The sequence below is a fragment of the Harpegnathos saltator genome, unplaced genomic scaffold (assembly GCF_003227715.2).
Source record: "Harpegnathos saltator strain DR-91 unplaced genomic scaffold, Hsal_v8.6 scaffold139, whole genome shotgun sequence".
NCBI classification, from domain to species: domain Eukaryota; kingdom Metazoa; phylum Arthropoda; class Insecta; order Hymenoptera; family Formicidae; genus Harpegnathos; species Harpegnathos saltator.
This window is the reverse complement of record NW_020229916.1, coordinates 591,910-612,146: the sequence shown is the minus strand read 5'-3', so window position 1 is coordinate 612,146 and position 20,237 is coordinate 591,910. Positions and strand designations below refer to the sequence as shown.

At 50.9% G+C, this 20,237-nt stretch overlaps 1 protein-coding gene across 7 annotated transcripts in view; it reads right to left on the bottom strand.

Moving 5' to 3' along the window:
• The window catches only part of dnc (phosphodiesterase dunce), a 302,091-nt gene that overhangs the window by 151,029 nt on the left and 130,825 nt on the right, over positions 1-20,237 (bottom strand). Inside the window, exon 1 of one of the 7 annotated variants that reach the window (XM_019842327.2) lies at positions 8,625-8,876. The exons of the other annotated variants lie outside the window; for them this stretch is intronic. Within the exon in view, the coding sequence (XP_019697886.2) occupies positions 8,625-8,710 (86 nt within the window). The 5' untranslated portion in view covers positions 8,711-8,876. Of the gene's footprint in view, positions 1-8,624; positions 8,877-20,237 lie in introns of those variants that run through there. 7 annotated transcript variants of the gene reach the window in all.

Below are 20,237 nucleotides of genomic sequence, written 5' to 3'. Positions count from 1 at the left end.
TAATAGCGTCCCGTTTTCGCGCCTCTCGAATTCCCGGCGTTAAATATCTCAGACCCGTCTGAGATTTCCGTCCGAGACGGAAATCCACTTGGAATCGAGCGAGGTGCGAGAACTTCTTATCCACTCGGCCTTACCTCGTCTCTATTCAACGGAAGAACGAAGTCCGAGCGAAGGAGCTCAAATCAGACGCGCGCGGTAAAAATTGAGCTAAAATCTTATTTATATCTTCGCAATTTTCGACACATTGCGACTCTCTGCGGAAATAATAAAAGACGAAACGAAGCATCTGGGATAATTGCAATATCCTGTGGAATAAAAGTCAAACGTGCGAAATGTTGTTGAACAAACATTTTCTTGTTTTCATCTCCCGAGAACGCGAAAATTTCGCTGTCTAATCTTTACCGTGACATTTTCTTCGCGTACAAACTCCCATTTCGCCCTCGAGGGGTCGTCGAGCGCAACTTCGCACGTGCAATTTTCCGGCGCGCGCGCGCTCTCTCTCTCTCTCTCTCTCTCTCCCCCTTTCTTTCCCTTCCTCTCAGAGGCATAGATACAATCGCGCCGTGCAAAAATGATAAAGCGCGGTCCAGAATACACCGCAAGCCCGGTGATCATTCACCAAGACGTGGAAGTGTAATCTCAGAAAGAATTCATCCCCTTTTCTCGCGCGAGAGCGGCCGCTGAAGGGCCGCCGCCCGCCACCTTCCCTCCTCGTCCCCCTGCCCTCGGGAGCGGAATTTAATCCGCCCTCAGTGGGCGGATTTACACAGCGCCGTTCCATTTTTCTAAACGGATGCATGTTGATGTCGGGGCGTTACAATGGGGCGGCCGTCGGCTCGAGTGTTTCCAAAGTACGAGACGGACGAGGACGAGGACGAGCGCGATCCGGCGAGCGGGCGAGGACGCGGAGGGCCGGGGGACGAGATGGAGGTAAAGAGAGGAAGCGAGGGTGCGGGCGGGCGCGACGGAGGGAGGGAGAGAAAGAGACGGAGATTCTCGCCGATACGCACCTTTGACCACGCGCATTTGAGGGCATCAGTGACGTCAGAGCTTGGGGGCGGAGGTTACCGATTACGTCATCGGCCCAGGCAGCTTCCACCGCCACAACATCGATCAGCGGCAGTCAGAAGGTTGGATGAAACGGCGGGTGAGCAAAGGGCAAGAGGGGCCGGGATGGCGAGTGGGCGGGCGGGAGAAGAACGGAGGGTCCTCCCGAAGGAGGAAATATCACTAATAGCTGTCGCAGCGTGGTCTATTAATCAAATTTCTGATATTACCCGCCGATATTTCGTTTTAGCCGGTCGATCGGCGGACGAGAAATCCAATTCGTTCTCGAACGCGCGGAATTCTCTTTCGCGGTTTCTCGTCTCGTCTCGTCCGCGAGATGAAGCCCTCGCGCGCGCTTCATCTCGCGCGGATAATAGCCGTTTTTCTCGTCGCCGTCGTCGTCGTCGTGCGGTTTTCTCACGACGACAGTCGGTTTCTCTCTCTCTCTCTCTCTCTCTCTCTCTCTCTCTCTCTCTCTCTCTCTCTCTCTCTCTCTCTCTCTCTCGTCGTGGTAAGCGAAAGACATCAGTATCCTCCTCCGCCGCGCGGGATATCGATGTCCCTCGATTTGTTACGATTCTCTGCTCGATCGCTCGCCACTCGAGACGCGAAGATGCTTCCCGCGGTCTTGCTCTGCGATGAAGATGAGTGACGGACTCGATCTATGAGGCCGCCTGACGTCGCTGAGACGTCTGCGCGTTTGAGAAAATTAGCCCGACGAGACAGTTCGCGAGTTGCATCCCCCCCGATGACGTTACAACAGCTACAGTAACGATAATAATAAATACGATGCTAATAACTGCAACAATGCAAGATCTTTCCCCCGTGACGAGGGTGACCCACCCCAATTGGCGCGTCGACGGAAGTCCAATGTCTCCGTTCTTGTGATTTCTTTCACGCATGGTCGCGCGCACACAACGCGCCTCATCATTGTAATACGCATAAGATAGTAAACTCAAGTATACCTTCGATATAATAGGAAGACAATACAAATTTCTATTTTGCAAAATTATACAACAATACACGTAACTTTGATCACGAAGGTAAGTCTTGTACGGCAAACTTGCTTCTAATGCGCATCTCAGACGCACTTTGGAACGCAGTCCAATGAGAGAACCCAACTCTTATTATTTCTTTACCACTCTCGTCATCTCTCATGATCTCCAATCTCTCGAGAAACAATACTTGTCCTATCCAACATCGCCAGCGTCCCGGATTGCATTGAGAAAACGCGTCTGATATATGCGCTCTCGTTTGCAGAACGGAGACGCATTCGACGTTTTCGCAACGCGAGAAGCTGCGTTGCGAAAATTGCTTGCTGAACTCGTCTCACTTCGTGTATCATCGCTTGTTACAACCGATCACCGAGCAAGCAAAAGTCGACAACGGCTCTCAATCGCGACAGTCTGACTCGTTCGTTATCTTATTGCTTTCTTCGCGACGCAGTTGGCAACACAGCCGGCGCACAGCGGGAACAAATGGATGTTTACTGTTCAAAAATCGCTAGAGACCACAATTTTATCATAGCAATCGGAATGCGGTTTTTTTTTTAATTAACCGTTAATCAATGTAGAAAAAAATTGTCGAGCCCGATGTTTGAAAACATTCTTTTAAATTTTACAGTATTAAAAAGAATTTGTAAGAAATTATCAAATTTTGCCCAAGCCTCTGTTACAAATGGAAAAACTTTCTATCCTTTCGCTGCGCAGTACAGCGTACTAAGGTTTACAGCATCGCTGATTACGAATGTGATACAAAAATCAGAATTTGGCAGTTAACAATTGCTAATCTCCTGCCAACATAAACAAAATCATTGTTTTAACACAGTATATATACGTTGCAATAGAGTATACAAAGCCGTTCAACATAAATGTGACATAGATATGAAGTATGATAAAAATTACAAATTCAGCGAAAAAAAGTTGCGAAATTATTTGTTTATAACAGAATTGTTCTCACGAAAACCAAATATGTGGCTTTGATCTAATCTTCTCAAATCGTCAAGCATCAGGTTTTCAGGAGGTCAGAACAATAATTTTCTAAATACGTTGCTTAAACAATTTTGTTTAAACTGCAAAATTTAAAGGAATGTTTTCAAAAATCGACAATATTTTTCTACATTGATTAACGTTTAATTAAAAAAGAAAAAAAAAACGCATCCCGATTGCCATAAAATTGTGGTCTCCAGCGATTTTTGAACAGTAAATTTCTATTTGTTCCCAGTGTGCGGCGTGGTCCGATGAGAGAGCTCAACTTTGGGGATCTTTTCCCAGAAGCGAATCCTCCCTACGGGGGCCGTCGTCGGCTTCCTTCCAGGCCGCGCCGAGGAGAAGAGTCCCTCCAGCCGCGGCTCCCGCCGCGCGGTTGACGCATCGCGAATTACGGCTTGGCGCGAGCGCGACGTACAATAATCGGATCGCGCGCTCTCGAACTTCGGAAACAACACACCCCTTCGCCGCCCCCCTGCCGCGCCAGCCATCCGCCGACTGCGCACTCTCGTCCGTCCGCGTAATCTGACTTTCAATTATTGCGAAATCGGGACGACCCGATTCTCCCATCCGCGTGGCCCGCCTATCGTACCGGCCTTCGCGCGAGCAATGCGGAAAACACACAGTGGTAATTGGATATTCTCATTAAGGCACCTGAGCGTCCCTTAATGAGAACACCTCGGGCGAGAGGGCCCGGCGAGTGCCGCGAATTTTTCGCGGGTCGGAGGACTACATTCCCGTAATAACGCCGCCGTGTTTTCTCTCTCCTTCTCTCAGTCAGTTTCAAAAACAAATATTTCACTATTTATCGGGGGTTGATACTGGCAGCTGGTAACAACTAATTCCCCGGTAATTCACGTCACAGCAAACACAACAGCACTGCCCCCTTCGTGAATATTTTACGTGTACATTTTTCTTTTTATTGTTTATTTCTGTGATATCATATTTGTCCGTTGAGCTCTCTTCCTCTCTCTTTCTTGTTCTATCTTTTTCTCTCTTTTTCTTTCTCTCGTGCGCGTCACGCGCGACCGCCGCCGGTCAGGGTTGCTTCAGCCCAATCGGTGGAGTTTGCTCTCGAGGAGAGCAGAGTTCTCACGCGAAGGTTGCCGGATTTTTCACGGAACATGTTGCATAATTCTATGACAGCTTACAGTTATCACAATATGTCGACTGCCGATTATTTCAACGCGGTGAAGGGATGCAATTGACGACGTGTATATTTGTCGGCTCGCTTCAGCGCCTCTTCATCGACCGTGTATTTAATTTGTTACACGCAGTTGGTTACACGCGTTACACGCAGGAAGCAAGATTGGTCGGAGTAACGCGATTCGAACGCGTTCTGGCTGAAGGGAAGCGAATTTCTGGCTCTTGAGGCTCAGCCGAAACGCGTTTGGTTTGCTCATCGTCACGTTAATTCGATCGAACTGTCCTTTCCTCCGTAAATTAGAGAGACGCGACGATGTTAGCCACCATGGAGGGCCACAACATATTGAAACGTGTGATCGCGGAAAATTCAAAAACACTATCATTAAAATTTGCCGGAGGCAATGCATCAATAATTCCAGAGTAGAAGAGGTTATAAGATTTATAACGACGCATGGAGAAAAATGTCCGGTTGGGTGAAACAATTTTCTGATGAAATACGAACGATTCAGCAATTCCGCTCCAAGTTGTCAGAATCCGATCTAAATTGTCAAGATTTCCCATTGAGAGGGGCTTAGAGAGAATTTTGGTACTCTCGGTTGGAATTCCCGAGTCGTTCATATTTCGCTCCAGCCAAGCATTTTTCTCTCCGTGTCTATCATGGAAAAATGTGGCACATAAATTAAAAAGACCCGGTTGTAGACATCGGTCATCGTGACCAGTCAGCGCGTTAATAACGTCAACGAGTGAACAACTTTGCCGAAAATATCGCGACCCCGAACAGTTAAACGACTATATTACGACACGAAGAAGAGATGCCTATTGCGATTTTCCGGCAACCGCGCGACCGTTCCTTCAGGTTCACTCAACGTGATTATCGAGTCAAGAACCAAGCCAGAAAGTAATTAACCACACGGACGAAGCGTCGAAAATAAAAATCGCCCCTTGGAAGCTCGTGATGTCGAGGAGACAATCGGCATTATCTTCCTCTCTCTCTCTCTCTCTCTCTCTCTCTCTCTCTCTCTCTCTGTCTCCCGTTTGGTGTATATATGTACGTGTGCACCGAGACGTCGACGTGCCGCGCTATTGTACAACTATTAGATTAACCTTCCTTCTGTGCACGAGGACGGCGCGCGGCGCATCGTCTAGCCGGCCGATTGTTCGTTTACCTCGCCATTTAATCGGCCTCTCAATTATCGCGCAATCAAGTCGACCTAATTTCTCGTTTGCTCTCGTGCCCGAGCGAAATGCCGGATGGAGGACAAAACGTAACGGCCCGTGTTCGAGCGGCCGGCTGACGTGCGCCAACACAGTTTCGCGTGTCCGCGCGAGATAGTCGCGCGAGCGCGCGTCCAACGTCATGCGTTACGTGCTACGGCGCTTTAATGTCGGCGTTAACATTTCGCGGCAGCTTCGGGTCGAGCCGCCGAGACCTTTGCGCCAAATTGGCTTTCTTTCAATGCCACTCCGCCGCGCGCTCTCTCCCTCTCTCCCTCTCTCTCTCTCTCTCTCTGTCTCTCTCTCTCCTGCCGCACGGAAATTGCATACACGAGCCGCTGCGCTCGGCGGCGCCGAACGTCGTTCCCGGTCATCCGAGCGATGTCCGACCCGCGGGAGGAATTTTCGAGCGCGTTTTTGCAACGCGCCGCGCGAAACGCTGACGGCGAGGGAGATGTCGCGCGACGATCTGCGCGTCTCACTCTCGTCTCAGCCTCGACGCGCTCGGAGCTGTGCCGCGACGCGACGAGGGTGATTAACCCTTATAGACAATTTCTCTAACGTATGGGATTCTGGGTAAGAGACCGGGTCCCTCCGGAGATCTCGGTTGGGTCTTCATTATGCTGAACAACGTCAGCATTGCAACACAGTCGGTTGATCTCGCGAAATCCACGCGGATTCAAGCTGAAGGTGATGGAGTTTCACACAAGCACTCTAAGCGACTCTCTGAGAAAGCTAAAGTTTCCCGATATTCTTCCAGAGTTTCCCCGTCTATGTTGAAATTTTATTAGGTTGCTGCAAGAATCAGTGCGGTTTCGACGTATCGATTATAGAGACGCGTATATATCAGTTAAAAATTATATTTAATGAACGATAACGAAGACCATTGCATTGGCATGGTCCGCATACATCTCTCCCAACGGGAAACAAGCTTGTTTATTCCTACGAGATAGATTTCTGGAAAAAATAACGTTAACTAGAAAACTCGGCGTCAAATTTAAAATGATAAAAACCGCAATTATTTTTGTGCATCAACCTAATATTTCCGGGTCTTCATCTTCGTTCCACGCGGAAACATCCCTCGGGCGCTTCGGATTACGCTAAATTGCAAGCCGTGGAACCGCGTGACCTCCGCGGATCACCCGACTGCAAAGTGCCAAAATCGCTTGATGAAACCGAAAAAGTTATCGACTGAGAGAAAAGCGTGAGTTTTCACAGCGTTTCCGTGTCGATTGCGGACAAAGAGGCCACGTTTGGGGCGAGGATGGGGGCTTGCGATTTGATATCGCAATCGGATAACCAATTCCGGCGGAAGTTCAAGTCCAATCTCAATCTACCTTTGTATCTGGAAAAATTCGGAGCAATTTCTATGCGGGCGGAAGAACGGCGCGAGTTTCCGTAGCATTTCTGTGTCAATTTCAGAAGCAATCGTTTGCAATAAGAACGGCGTTGCCGATTCGATATCGCGATCGGATATAACCAACTTCGGGACGAATTTGGAAATCCAAATCGCAGTCTGCGCGCTGTACTTGGAGCGGTCCTGCGAAATTCTTCCGCGGCAACTGGCTGATTGGCCGAATGACTGATTTGCTGACGAGCGAGCGAGACGCGCGAGTACGTGACGCATTACAAAAATAGATCGCTCCGGTGCTCTCGATATCCGACACCGTTCCGTCGCGGATCGATAAATCGATAAATATTCTTCTCGCGTGCCACGTGTTTCTCCAGCGCTACAAAGCGCGACGATGGAGACGCCCGGCTGCGGAAATCGCACACGCGAGCGGAGTTCCTGCTGTGAAACGAAGGGGCGAGAGAGACGGAGAGCGAGAGCGAAAGCGAGAGTGCGTCTGCGCGCGCGCGTGTGTGTGTGTGTGTGTAACGACTGAAGAAATAATATCCACCCATTAACGGGAACGCAATTAACGTTCGCGGAATAAGAGCGGAATCGGTCGCTTGCCGGAGCAAAGGGAGGATTTCCGCAACGTTTCCCGGCGCACGCGTGAAAATTCATTACGGCCAAATGAATTCTTGTTAATCCGCCGATCTTCGCGAATTTCCTCTCCATCCCGGAATGGAATCGCCGGAAGTCGCGGGGGTGCATTTTCGCAGTTACGCGAAGCGTCGCGTATTCCCCCGATACGTCAACGCCGCCCGCTAGCAGCGCGAGCCGACGAATGGTATTGACCTTTGACACGCTTTTTCTGCTGCAACGTGTACGCAATGCTGTCGCAACGAATCGCCGGCGAAGCGAGGCGGAAGTTGCGACGTTGCTGCTGAACTTGTACATCGACGTTTCCTCTCCTTCCCTCGCCTTCTCGCTCCTTCTCTCCTTTTGATAGTTTTGCACTCTCGCACTCGTTTCGCAGCACCTCACGGTAAGGTAATAATCTTACAGCCGTCCAAGGCCCGGCACGGTACATCAAGGGACGAGCGACTACGCGCGCTCCTAACAAATGAATCACGTAAACGAGCGTGCCGCTCGAGAAAGAGGAGGAAAACGGGCAAGAAGAGAAAAACCGCACGCGCTCTACGAGGCTAAGCGGTGAAATATTCGAACCTCGAGATTAACGGGGGCTGCGTTTCACCGGGAAAAGCCTTCCCCGGAATTATCGTCTTCGTGCATCTCGCCCGCTTGATCTTATCGAGCGGCGAACTTATAGCTTCGTTAGCGCGACACAGGAGGCTCGCAACGCTGCCGGCTGTCACGCGAGTGGGTTCGCGGCAGAGAGGGAGAGAGAGAGAGAGAGAGAGAGAGAGAGAGATAAAAAGACAGAGGAAGAGGGACAGCGAACACGAAGGAGACAGAGAGGGACGAGAGAGAGAGAGAGAGAGGGAGGGAGGGAGAGAGGGAGAAGGGGAGAATGAGCTTTCGGGCTTAAATTGTAAATACGCACGAGCGCGGACTCCTTCGCGAGCTTCCCCCCCCCCGTCGCCCCGTTCAGCCCAGATACGCGAGGAAGGCGAGCACTCTCGCATCGGGCTCTTCCGCGCCCAACTCTCTCTTTCTCTTCCTTCCTCCTCCTCCCCCCGCCTCTCTCCCTCTCTGTCGCTCGTTCTCGCTCTCTCTTGCTCTCTTCCTCCTGCCGCTCGGAGCGCATCAAAGTTCGGCGTGCTAAAAATATATCTGGCAACTATCGCTGGCGCTGCCGCGCGGAGCTAGCGGGGCGGGTAAGCACCGCGGAACGCACTCTCGCTACATTAATATCTGACGTCTGCTGGCTCACTGACCTACTTGAGGGATGAACACGTGGTCCGCACGGGCAGCAACCGCTGCTCGAGCGCTTACGTCTACGCGCGCACCAATCCTGGCCCATCTTCGTTCTCCGGCGATTGCTCGCGATTGCGACTTCTCACGTTCCCCGGATTTGCGAGTCACGTCGAGAGTCTCGTCCGCTTTGCTGCAGGCCTGCGCGCGCGACCACGGCCGCACACTTCGTCACACGTCACGAGCGACGTCAAGTCCGCTCGTCGTCGTCGTCACCGTCGCCGTCGCCGTCGTCGTCCTCGTCGCCGTCGTCTTCTCGTTACATCTCGATAACTTGGTCAGGCGACGTGTCCTACGGCAATCTCCTACGGCGGCGAGAAGAGTCGGGAGTCGCGAAGGCGAAGATCCATCGCGCGGCTTCTTCGCCGCGCGCTCGCGGCCGGCGAACGTCTCGCCGACCTTGCGTCGCATTTCGTCTTCTCTATCTTTCTTCCTCCTTCCGTCTCTCTCTCTCTCTCTTTCTCTGTCTCTCTCTCTCTCTCTCTCTCTTTCAGTCGCCTTCACTCACGAGGACGAGACTCAGCGGTGTGCCGGCGCGAGTCGGCGAACTCTCGCGCGCGATGCCAGCGCGCGATTCCCGAGGATCGGATCCGGGAAATGAGTATTGATCCCTCTTTCAAAGGACACACGCGGCAAGATCCAGCGGAATCCGGCGGTGGGGGACGGGCCATGCGATATTAATCACCTCTCGAAGAGCCCGCACCGAGCTCTCCGGCGAGATCGTCGCGCCAAGTAAATGCCGATCGCGTGGATTCTCCCGTTCCGCGCCGAGGAGTCCCGCCGCTCGTTCCGGCGATCACCTTCCGCGTCGAGCACCTTCCGCGAGGAGGTCGCGCACGAGTCGAGTGCTCGAATGCTCGTTATCGCTCTTCGGCGACCAACGTTAGGTCCCAGGTATTTTCATTACGCAGACATGTGACACCTGACAGGCGGAACGCTCCTCAAATGAAGCTCGCGATCGCGCGATGGCAATCCAAACTCGGCATTGAAATTTCCTCAGGGAAGATTCTCGGCCGCTCTCTCTCTCTCTCTCTCTCTCTCTCGCTTTCGCTCTCGTTGTCCTGCCCGGCCGGGCAATTAAATCGAGGACCCCTTTAAGCGCGTCTCCGTAAAGACGTTAGCTCGACCCGAGGCGAAATATTACACAGCCTCGCTCTGAGGACGGCGATCGGACAGACGTAACGACAGTTGATACGAGGTATCCCGAGGATCCTCTCTCTCTCTCTCTCTCTCTCTCTCTCTCTCTCTCTCTCCGGGTCGAAAGGAGGTCGCTTGAAAAATCCACGGTAGCTCGAAAACGCGAGTAACTTCAAGACGCTTCGGCCTCACCTCGAGGGGCTTGATCGCGCGTCAGATGGCTTCCAAACTTCAAAGGGTTCGTTATCCTCCTCTCTCGACTGGCTCTAGCTTGAAACGTTCTTCTTCAAACTCTCCGGCGCGTCTCGCTCGACGTCGTCCGGCTTTCCGTTAACGACGCTTCGCGTCGATATTCGTCGCCTCCTGCGGGCCGAGAAACATGTAAACAATGGGCGCGCTGAGTCGGCTCGGCTCAGCTTGGCTCGGCTTAGCAGCGAGCGTCGCCCGTGCAGCCACGCGGCGTGCAGCAGCGTGCCGGGTTGCTCGTCGTCGCTCGAAAGCTCGACTCGTATCACTGCCGCTCAAGTCGCTCGCGAGAGCCGCGCGCGCAGGGACTCGCCTCGGAGTCGGCTTCTTCCTTTCGTCCGCATTAGGCATCGCCGGGAGAGCCGCGAGCACTCTGCCAGACTCGTCTCTCCGACTCGAACGACGACGACGACGACGACGACGACGACGACGACGATGACGACGACGACGACAATGACGACGACGACGACGACGGACGTCGCGCTCGCCGGAAGCAGACAGAAGCGAAGCTCGGCACGACGATCACACGCTCGGCACTCGCGCGACGTACGCGACGCGACGCGACGCTCCTCCTGCCGGAGTCCTTGTCCCCCTCCCTCCCTCCCCCCGCGGCTCCGTTCCTCCGTGGCGTCGCGGTGAGCGCACACATCTCGCGAGATTACTTAAAGCCACATCGACGGCAATCGATATTCGAGTCACGGCGGCGCGTCTCTCCTCATCGTCCCGGCACGATCTTCGTCGGCATCTCCGTCGGCGCTGATCGCCGCCAGGGGCAGCGCGCGACGACTTCTCCGTCGGCTTCGCTCCGACGACACCAGCCGCCAGCGGGGGCTCGCCGTCATTCACGCGAGCGGCGCGTTTTTCAGGCGGAGCGGCAACGCGACAACTCTGCGCGGCGCCGAGTCGCTTTCCGCTCGTGGATCAATCGGGAGCACATGGCCGCTCGCAGTACACGCACTACACACCCGCTGGTCCTCCTCCTGCGCCACCTCCTCCTCCTTCTCACATCGTCGGCATGATCGGCCATCGGTGGTCGATCGTGGCGACGAGAGCGAGCGAGCGAGCGAGCGAGCGACACGCGCTTCGACGTTTTCACTCGACGGGCAGAACGAGCGGACAGCCTCCTCGCCGAGGCAGCCTTTGTGCAGCGAGCGGAGTCGCGCGCGGAATGCCGGAGGGCGCGCGCACAAGGGGAAGATCCGCCGAATGAACGGCGGGATTAGCGGGTCGAAAGGGGTGGTCTGCGAGAAGAGACGCGTCGAGGAACCGCTCGCCAACGTGGCTGCAGGCCAGCCGCGGACGTAAACCCGCGGACGGATGGGAGCCGCGAAGCGAGTCGGAGAGACAGAGAGAGGAGGTTGGCGGTGGCGGTGGCGGTGAGAGAGAGAGAGAGAGAGAGAGAGAGAGAGAGAGAGAGAGAGAGAAAGAGACAGAATGTGTGCTACGGAGAAAGACGGAGAGCGAAAGAGCGACGGAGAGGAACGGCGCCGTTCTCTCGTGGTTCTATCGACGCGAGCGCCTCCTTCGTCGACTTGCGCGCCGAAAACGCCGACGCTCATCCCTCACCCGCGCCGGAGGGCGGAGAACGCGGGGCGGGGGTAGCGCGCGGGGGGCGGTAATTAGAAAGAGGGAATACGCTGCGAGCGCTAAGTGATTACGGAATTAATTGGGAGACCGCTCGACGTGCACCGCGCGCGCGCGCGCGCGGGTCGCACGTCGAGTGAGGGAGAAATTGTAGTTCAAGATGGTGAAAGTATCCAGCCCCCTTCTCAGGGAGAGAGCCGGCTGAGAATAGCGACGCGGAAATTCGAGGGATGATTCGCAGCGCGGTACGTCGAACTTCGCCTGTCATTGAATAATAAACGATGATTCGCAGGAAGTAATAACGGCGATCAATCACGTCCGAAGTATCGACGCGGCTCGCGAGAAGAAAAAAGAGGGAGAGAGAAAAGGAGAGAGAGAGAGAGGGAGAGAGAGAGAGAGAGAGAGAGAGAGAGAGAAACTACGCAGTCGCGATCCGAGGATAAGTGGAAAGAAAAATGAAAAAAAAAAGAAGCGAAGCGATGAATATCGTCGAGCAGTACGAGTGAGAATTTCCAACTGCAGTCACAACGATGACGACGACGACGAAGTCGCTGGAGACGGCGCGAGAGGAAATATTGAAAAACGGGAAGCGGGTCGAGATGAGGGGGCTGCTTTATCTTCCCCTTCAATTTCCTCCCCGGGGCGGTCCGCTTTTTATTCCATTATTATTATCAGATACTGCCTGACTTCCGTCTTATTTATCCTCCTCTCTTTTCCCTTTCTCGCTCGCGCAGTCGATCGGCAAGGTAAACGGACGCGCGGAGGAACGGAGAAGCGAGAGATAGCAGATTCGAGACGAGGAAAATATGTTGCAATGTTTTAATGAACGCTCGCTACATCGCACGGAGTACAATGGACTCCGAGTGATATTCAAACGCGTGATAACTCGAGATACACGTTTCTTTTTCCCTTTCCGTACAAGATCGCCCGCGATCGATAATAGATTCGTTTTCGCACCGGAAGAAGCAATTGTCAATCTGAATAAAAATTATAGTCTTGCGTCAATCACATCTTCGCGTTGTTCCAATTGGAAAAAATGGCAGCAGCAATATATATATATATATATATATAAAGTTGTCGTCATTAAAATTAGCGTTTATATATATATATAGGATGTCTGACACGACTACGTCCGTTGGGTACAAAGTCCTGCATAATTTTGCAAGGAATCGCGATTATCTTTGAGAAATTAACTCGATAAATAGAAAAGAGATAAGAAAAAAGATAAATAGAAAAAAGATTAAAAAGATTTAAAGCTTCTGTATAACATTTAACGCACAATAAATAAATTCAAGGAAGGGGCAAATAAGAACTAAAGCGCTGTTGGAGTGAAAAATTGTGAAAGCAGCTTAAAACGCATTTAAATTATTAGTATTCAATCGGACGTGCTCATTATCTCGCCACTATCTCGCCGAGGAACATTTCAAATTCGCTACAAAGAGCCGCATATAATCTGCAAAAGAGGGGTCGTGCGGAAAACATAAATCGTGAGGGGACAAAAAGGCAATCGTCGGCAGAAAATCCAAAAACGAAATATGGCAGCGAGCTACCGCCACCATGAGACGAAGATTCCCCGGCGCGACGTCGAGCCGTCCTCGGAGAAACGTTACGGAATTGCGGAAAATCAATTGCAGACAACTGGCGAATGAGCTCCCCGGACGAAGTTTCATCCGACCAGCCTGAATCTGTCGATAATCTCTTGGCAACGGCGGGCGGTGCGTAAAATGCTGAACAGCGCGTTACAATGTATCACCTCCATTATCCAGCGCTGCGCAAGAGTTGCCAAGAGACCATCAATAGATTTATCAGACATCTTGCGGTTGAGCCGCTCCGAGCGCTAATGAGCGCTCGTTCGCTGATTTTCCTTAATTAACATCTCAGTCGCGACGGTGCCTGCTCTCGAAGCTCGCTGCAGCACCATTTTCCTCAGTTTCCCCAGCTTTACCCGACGCATGAGTCGACATATACGCGCTGCGCGCTGAGCACACCCTGTATATGTATATAAAAAAATACCAGCTGTCCACAATTATTTTATACCATGCAACTATAGCCACAAGTAACAAACACCTTTCGTCTCAAAGTAGCGCGCCGACAAGTCGCGCCGAATTCCGCCGAGACAGCTCGATTTCGCACGACCGACGTGGCGCATCGACGCGAGAGTCCAGCTCTCTCCAACTGGTGAACCGGCCCCGATTAGACGCGATTATCAAGACGACCACGCAATTAAGCGCAGCGACGGGCTCCGCCGGCGTGCGAGTCGATCTTCGCGCCGAGCGTCGCGTCGCTGAGCGAAGCGTGAATTATCGACTGGCGAGTCACGATCGCGACTGCACGCCGCCGCGACGAGACGCGGACGAGGGTGGCCGGCCACGTGCTCGTGGCACGAATGGCACACCCACGTCCTGCGGAATCGATCAAGTGGCGGCAAGCGCGCGGACGCCGCAACAGGGTCCACCTCGGGAGGAACGCGAGGCGAGCGACGACCACGCAGTGAGGGGACACAATTGTCCGCCATGGAAGCGAGTGAAGTGAATCGCAGGCTGAAGGAATCCAAACACCCAAAAGTCGAAACCTTGAGCCCACTTTTCCATCTGGCCGTTGGTACTCTACTGTGATCCCACTCGACCTGCAGCTTTACCGAGGAAGGCCCCGTCCAACAGAGGACCAACAGACGAATAATGGGAGTGAGAAGCGGCGACATGACGAAGGGGAGGAAACCGCGGCAAAGGTCGCAGCGGGCGGAGGGCCTGATGAAATATGCGGCGCGCGAGGCGGCGCGGCGCGATGCAGGGAGGAAAACAAACGCGGCGGCGCAGGGGTGGATTCGCGTGCGGAGACCTACGCGACCTATGCGAATGTGTGTTACACCGGCGAACCGCGGTCACGAGTCGCGGAGGAGGAGGCGGTGGGAGGCGGCTGCTTACCCATGACCTACGACGACGACGTGCTTCGTGATACTGACCACACGCACGCGAGACGACCGCGACTTACCGCGAGTGCCGCAAATAACGCGCGGCCTTCGCGACCCCGAAAACGCGCGAGCGAGCCGCCTGAAATTTCAATGAATTCCCGCAATCGACGTGATTCCGCGCCGATTAATCGCCGGCGACGCACGTGTTTCCGCGAGACACCCGCGCCGCAAAATCAATGGCGCCGCTCTCTCTCTCTCTCTCTGGCTCGGTGCGTTTAGAGTAGCGGAAAATTCCGAAGGATGCGGCATTCCTCTCGAAAGTACCGGCGACAGAGAACAAGTCACGGTGCGACCACGAAAGAAGAGCGAATCGGCCGTAAACGTGTCTGAAGAAGTAGCATTCGCCGCGGGCCCCGGCAATTTTTATCGACCCGTCCGCACCTGCCGGGCTGAGAGCGAGTAATTGAAAAAATTATCCGAGAGAGAAGAGTGCCGCACGAGTGCACGCGGAAGTGCCGCGATTTTTCATTGTCTTCGCTAAGCGGCATAAGTTTTCGAGCGAGTTTCTCGCTGAGAATGCTTCGCGTTTCACACCACGTGATTCCGGCGCGGCTTCTACGTTAACCTTGCGCGAGTCCTTGCGTGAAGGATCTCACCGGAGATCCGAGAGAAACAACACTGTACGGGCTGTTGTCTTACCCTCCCCCCTTCATATTTCTCTTTGTTGCCGCGAATAATCACTCTCGCTGCCGCTTGCTACGCGTTGAGACTCGGAAAAATAGCTGCTCAAGTATCTGTTATTTAATATTTTGATAAGCTCGATATTTTTCATGCTAATTTTTTTATCTCGCAATAAATGATGTATTAATTATACAGCATACTCGACTGTGGAGTAACCGCGATAAGCAAATATTACATAATTAACATGGATCAATAAAGTAACAAATTTGCTGGTTTCACAACAGCGCTCCAATCAATCTTTCCCCCTTATTGACGTTGGAAATTTCGATAGAATTTGGATATTTCAAAAAGACAAAGGGAGGAAGAATTCGTAAGAGCGAGACAGCAGTTGGGCAAATATGAGTGGAGGAATTGATGCTTGGCTCCGGCACAAGAATGAGGATAAACACGAGCGAAAAGAGATGTCACGCGACAGATTCAAAATAGTGCTCGCTATCGTTGGAGAAGCGAGTCAACATTCTTGCGAGACTCGGACCGCTGTTGTTTATTCTTATAATTATGATCGGACGAAAACAGTCGATAATAAGAGATTCGCCCTTGAGAAGCGTTGTGCGGCTGTTCGCGTCAACGTTTCTTGTTGCGAGCGCAAGTGCCACGGATGAGCGTGTGAGCAAGTAAGCAGAGATTTATAAAACCATGGTTATCTATCAAAGGACGGCCGGACGAATTCCGAGCGTAGAGGACAGATTCTAAATTTCGCATCTTCTCAATTGCGGTAAGCTCGTCACACGCACACAGAAATCTCCGGTAAGGTCGGGAATATTCCACGCGATAAATGACACGAGACGTACCTGGAGATATACGATGCACGGCCGGCTGCATTTCGGCGTCGTCCTGCGTCCTCGTCCTGGCGTCCCCTCATCCAGCAGTCATGACGTTGGCCGCACACCACACTGACACTCGCGTAAATACGATCGGAGAAACGCGTATTAAGTATCGCGATGCCAACGCGACAAGCTCGATTAAATATTTCAGCAGCCGATCGAGGTTAGGTTAGGTTAGGTTAGGTTAGGTTTGGTTGTTTTCGTCACCCGACGGGATCCACGACTAATGCTAACGTCACTAGCAACACTGATTAAAGCCGAGTTGAAGTTCTCTGTTTTAGGCAAAGACTGAAATTAAATTAACGTTTAATCGGATCTCAATCTCGATAGAATCGGCCGTAACTAACCTAACTCGACGACACGCGTGCCTCACGTCGCGTCGCGCACGCAAGTGGTCGCAACTCTCTGAATGTAGCAACAACTCGAGCGCGGGGCAAGGACACGCGATGTTTGCGAGAGTATCAAAACAATGGCCGCGTTTTCAACGGAAAAAGCTGTTTACTAAGCGCTTAGTGAATATCGAGCTCCCGATTGCTTCGTTCTCCTACAGATCCGCCAAGGATCTAAAAAAAAAGACACTCGAATCGCAGATAACGCGGCTATTCGGTCTTCGGCCGCCAATGAGCGACGGACATATCCGGTGGCCGAGAAATCACGGTAGCAACATTTATGGACCATTGCACGTCTACAAGGCGGTCATCAGGATTCGGTCGGAATAGATAAGTGTGGAAAATTGGTTGGTTCGGCGATCGTGTCGTTGGCTGATACGCAGACATCAGTGTTGTATTTCTAACACGACTCGCTTTTTCCATGCGCGGTTATTCGATCCTCGGCCAAGTGTTGACTCCTGGACGGAGGGCAGGACGCAGGACGCAGCAGCAGTCGGCTATAATTTAACGTTTGCTTACCGCGCATGTGCTATGCAGTTGAATAAATTACACAGCCATATACGTAGCTTGTTAAAATGAAGAGTAAACATTAAATGTAGGGGTGGAATATTGAAATGATGAAATATTAAATAATTCTTAAATAAATCCTCTTCGAGCAACAATTGACAAATGTCGAAGAAACGTCAGAGAGAGATTCGTCGTGATCTTCAGCGAGAGAATACGTAGTTCCTTGAAAATATTTCAAGCATCGTCATTTATCGAAAATTATACCGAGAATTGCGATATTTTTTTATATCTTAAAAAATTATTACATCATGTGTGTGTGTGTGTGTGTGTGTGTGTGTGTGTGATAGCTTCTCGATGTTCGAGATAAAAACGGCCTTAATAACAGCAAATAACCATTTGTAAAAGTAAGAAAAAAAAAACACAATACAGTGGCACATCTCGAGAGATCCTCCGTTGATCCTCCAAATTGGAACGGAATTTAAAGGGTCGCGATGTAGAGAATCGAAATTTCGACCTGGAAATTTTTCAATTTCGTTCGTTAAAAAGTTTTGCGTAACGCTGGGAGAGAAAAAGTTACCGATATTTTACACAGATATCCATTTTCTAGATACATCTAGACGTATCTAAACATCTCCGGCCGTGGATAATGGCGAAATGTAATTTAGCAATTGCACAACTGTCACGGGGAACGAGTCGAAGGGAGAACAGAATGGGACGTCGCATCTCGAGCGCAAAATCGATAGAAAAGTAATTTCGAAGGACAGGAGGACCTGCAATCTGATAACGGCGGCGATCAATCGATTGGAGTGGAGGCCGCAATGCGAAATCAATAAATGCGCTCGGCAAACGCCCCGATAGATGCGGCCGAGTATTTTGCGATGTGAGAGTTTTCGCACGGGAGAATCTCGAGCAGTGCAATAACGCGTTAACTTATTAAGTATAAACTTATTAAGAGGATGCCACGCTCGAAAACTTTGCCGGTGAAACGCTGACTGAGTTTGCCCGCAAACTCTACGTGGGGGTTCGGCTATGCAGAATTATAAATGTTTTTGCGCGACGAAAAGTAGACGTGAAAGCGAATTGAAGTGTCGTCCGATGCGTAGCGAAAACGGTAAATCAAACTTCAAAAATGGCACATCTCAAGCTAAAGATACCAAAATCCCATAGTTTTACTAATTTCCTTATTAATTATTAAAAAAATAAATAAATAAATAAACGATCTCGACAGATCGATGCGGAAGAAGAACTGCTGCTCGCAAATTGATTGCAGTCGAAGTACTCGTAGGAAAGAATCGGTTCCGCAAGCGAAACAATGAATTTCCGCGCAATCCCCATCGACGTAGCACGACGCGTAATCGAGCTAGGAATCGCGGGATCTTTCTTTCGTAAAGCAAGAGCGAACGAGCGCGTGGTCGGTTGTACGTTCGTTCGAGCACGAGGCGGCCGCGCTCACCGCATCGCCCGAGCGCCGGAGCGAAGGAGTGGGGGGGACGGGCCGCACGGTCCGAGTGGCGCAACGCACAGTAGAGTAGGGTAGGTCCGGGTTTCGCGCGGTATAGGCGATCTCCGTCGCTGCGCGCGTTCTCGCTCCCTCCTTCGCCCGATGTAAACAAACGGCTCCCATTGACGGCTCGCGCTCAAGCGGCGATCCAGAGAGAGCGCGGCTCGATACGATCGTCGATAGCTTCGTCTCTGGGTGTCTTGGAGAGTTGAAATGGGACTCGTTGGAAAGCTGAGCTTCTCGCGCATCTGGCTAACGCGTAGTCGTTCTTCTTTCTGTCGAATACTGATCAATAAAACGCGGTGGAAAGTGATTTATCATTAGATTAATAGCAATCTAAGCGTCGATTGCAAGTATTTCTGGATATAGTTTTTTCTATGCTTGTGAGGGAGAGGATATAATGTGTGAAGAAATTTGTAATTATCCAAGATGGATCTAAGATGGATTAAAATTATATTGGATCGTATAAAATTACTGTTGCATCTTTAGCGCATGTATGATGCTTGTTTTTTATTTGTTTTCAAGGACTCTCGTTTATACATTTCCGCATTCTCAACTTGTGTTGGCAATCCTTTTTATTTTTATATTTATATTTGATATTTTTCTATTTAATACTTTTGTAGACTTTATGATTTTATGATCATAATATTGATTTATTTGTTCTGCTTGAGCAACAACTACTTGTTCAACGTACTTTGATCATAGTAGGTAGTTACAAGATGGAGTAACTTTTATTCAATTAAAAAAATTAATCTACTCTACTTCTTTTTGCAAAAAGAAAAAAAACTAGGAAAGAGAATAAAAATCTTGAAATACCTCAATTCTTATAAATAACAAAAAAAACTGCACAAAAGGGAAACTTGAAAGTTACAATTGGCTCTAATTGACTTTGATAACAGATCGCACGTTAATATACACGAATTAAATTTTGTATCATCGTGATGCAAAATTCCAACTTTATACGACGCAAACGTCACGAAGAACACCTCGTTGATTGCAATTAATCCGAGTTTTACGTAACGCGCGCTAATACTCAATTACTAATATTCAATTTCGATACAATTGATACGATTAAGAACTCAATCGATACAATTACGTTTTGCTGCACGACCGCTAAGAAGAATTATCGATTATTATGGACGCGGCGACGTTAATCGAAGCAGCGATTAAAAAAAAAAAAGAAGCAGAAAGACACGATACCTTTTTCCTTCGAGTAGAGAGAGGATTTGAAAAACTCGTCTACATCAAATTTTCATTCGCGAGGCCGCATTCCGCATTATTACTTTCCGTGCATTCGAGCGCATTCCACGATGATGCTATTTCTCGCCTGCTTCCCGCTGAGTCCGCATTCCCAGATCACGTTTCGTTTCATTTCCTCGACATTCTGAGCACCGCGAGTGCTCCAATGAAGCTTTTAACCTCGAGAGCTTTCCCATCCTCTCGTCCACCCGCGTCCCTGACGCGATCCAGCAGTGGCCACCATCGGCCGCCTTAATTTTATCTTATTATCGCTGCAAGAGGAGTCTACGGCGGAACAACGGCCGGGCAAGATCGAACAAAAGGTTCCAAACAATTAGAATACCACCACACACGCCTGTGTGTGTGTGTGTGTGTGTGTGTGTGTGTGTCGAGCTTCAAAGGGCGGTGAAAATGAAGGTCGACTGAAGAGTACTTCCGCGTCTCTCTCGAAAAGCCAAGACGGAGCAAGTTGGCGGCGCGGGACAACTTCGCGTTGG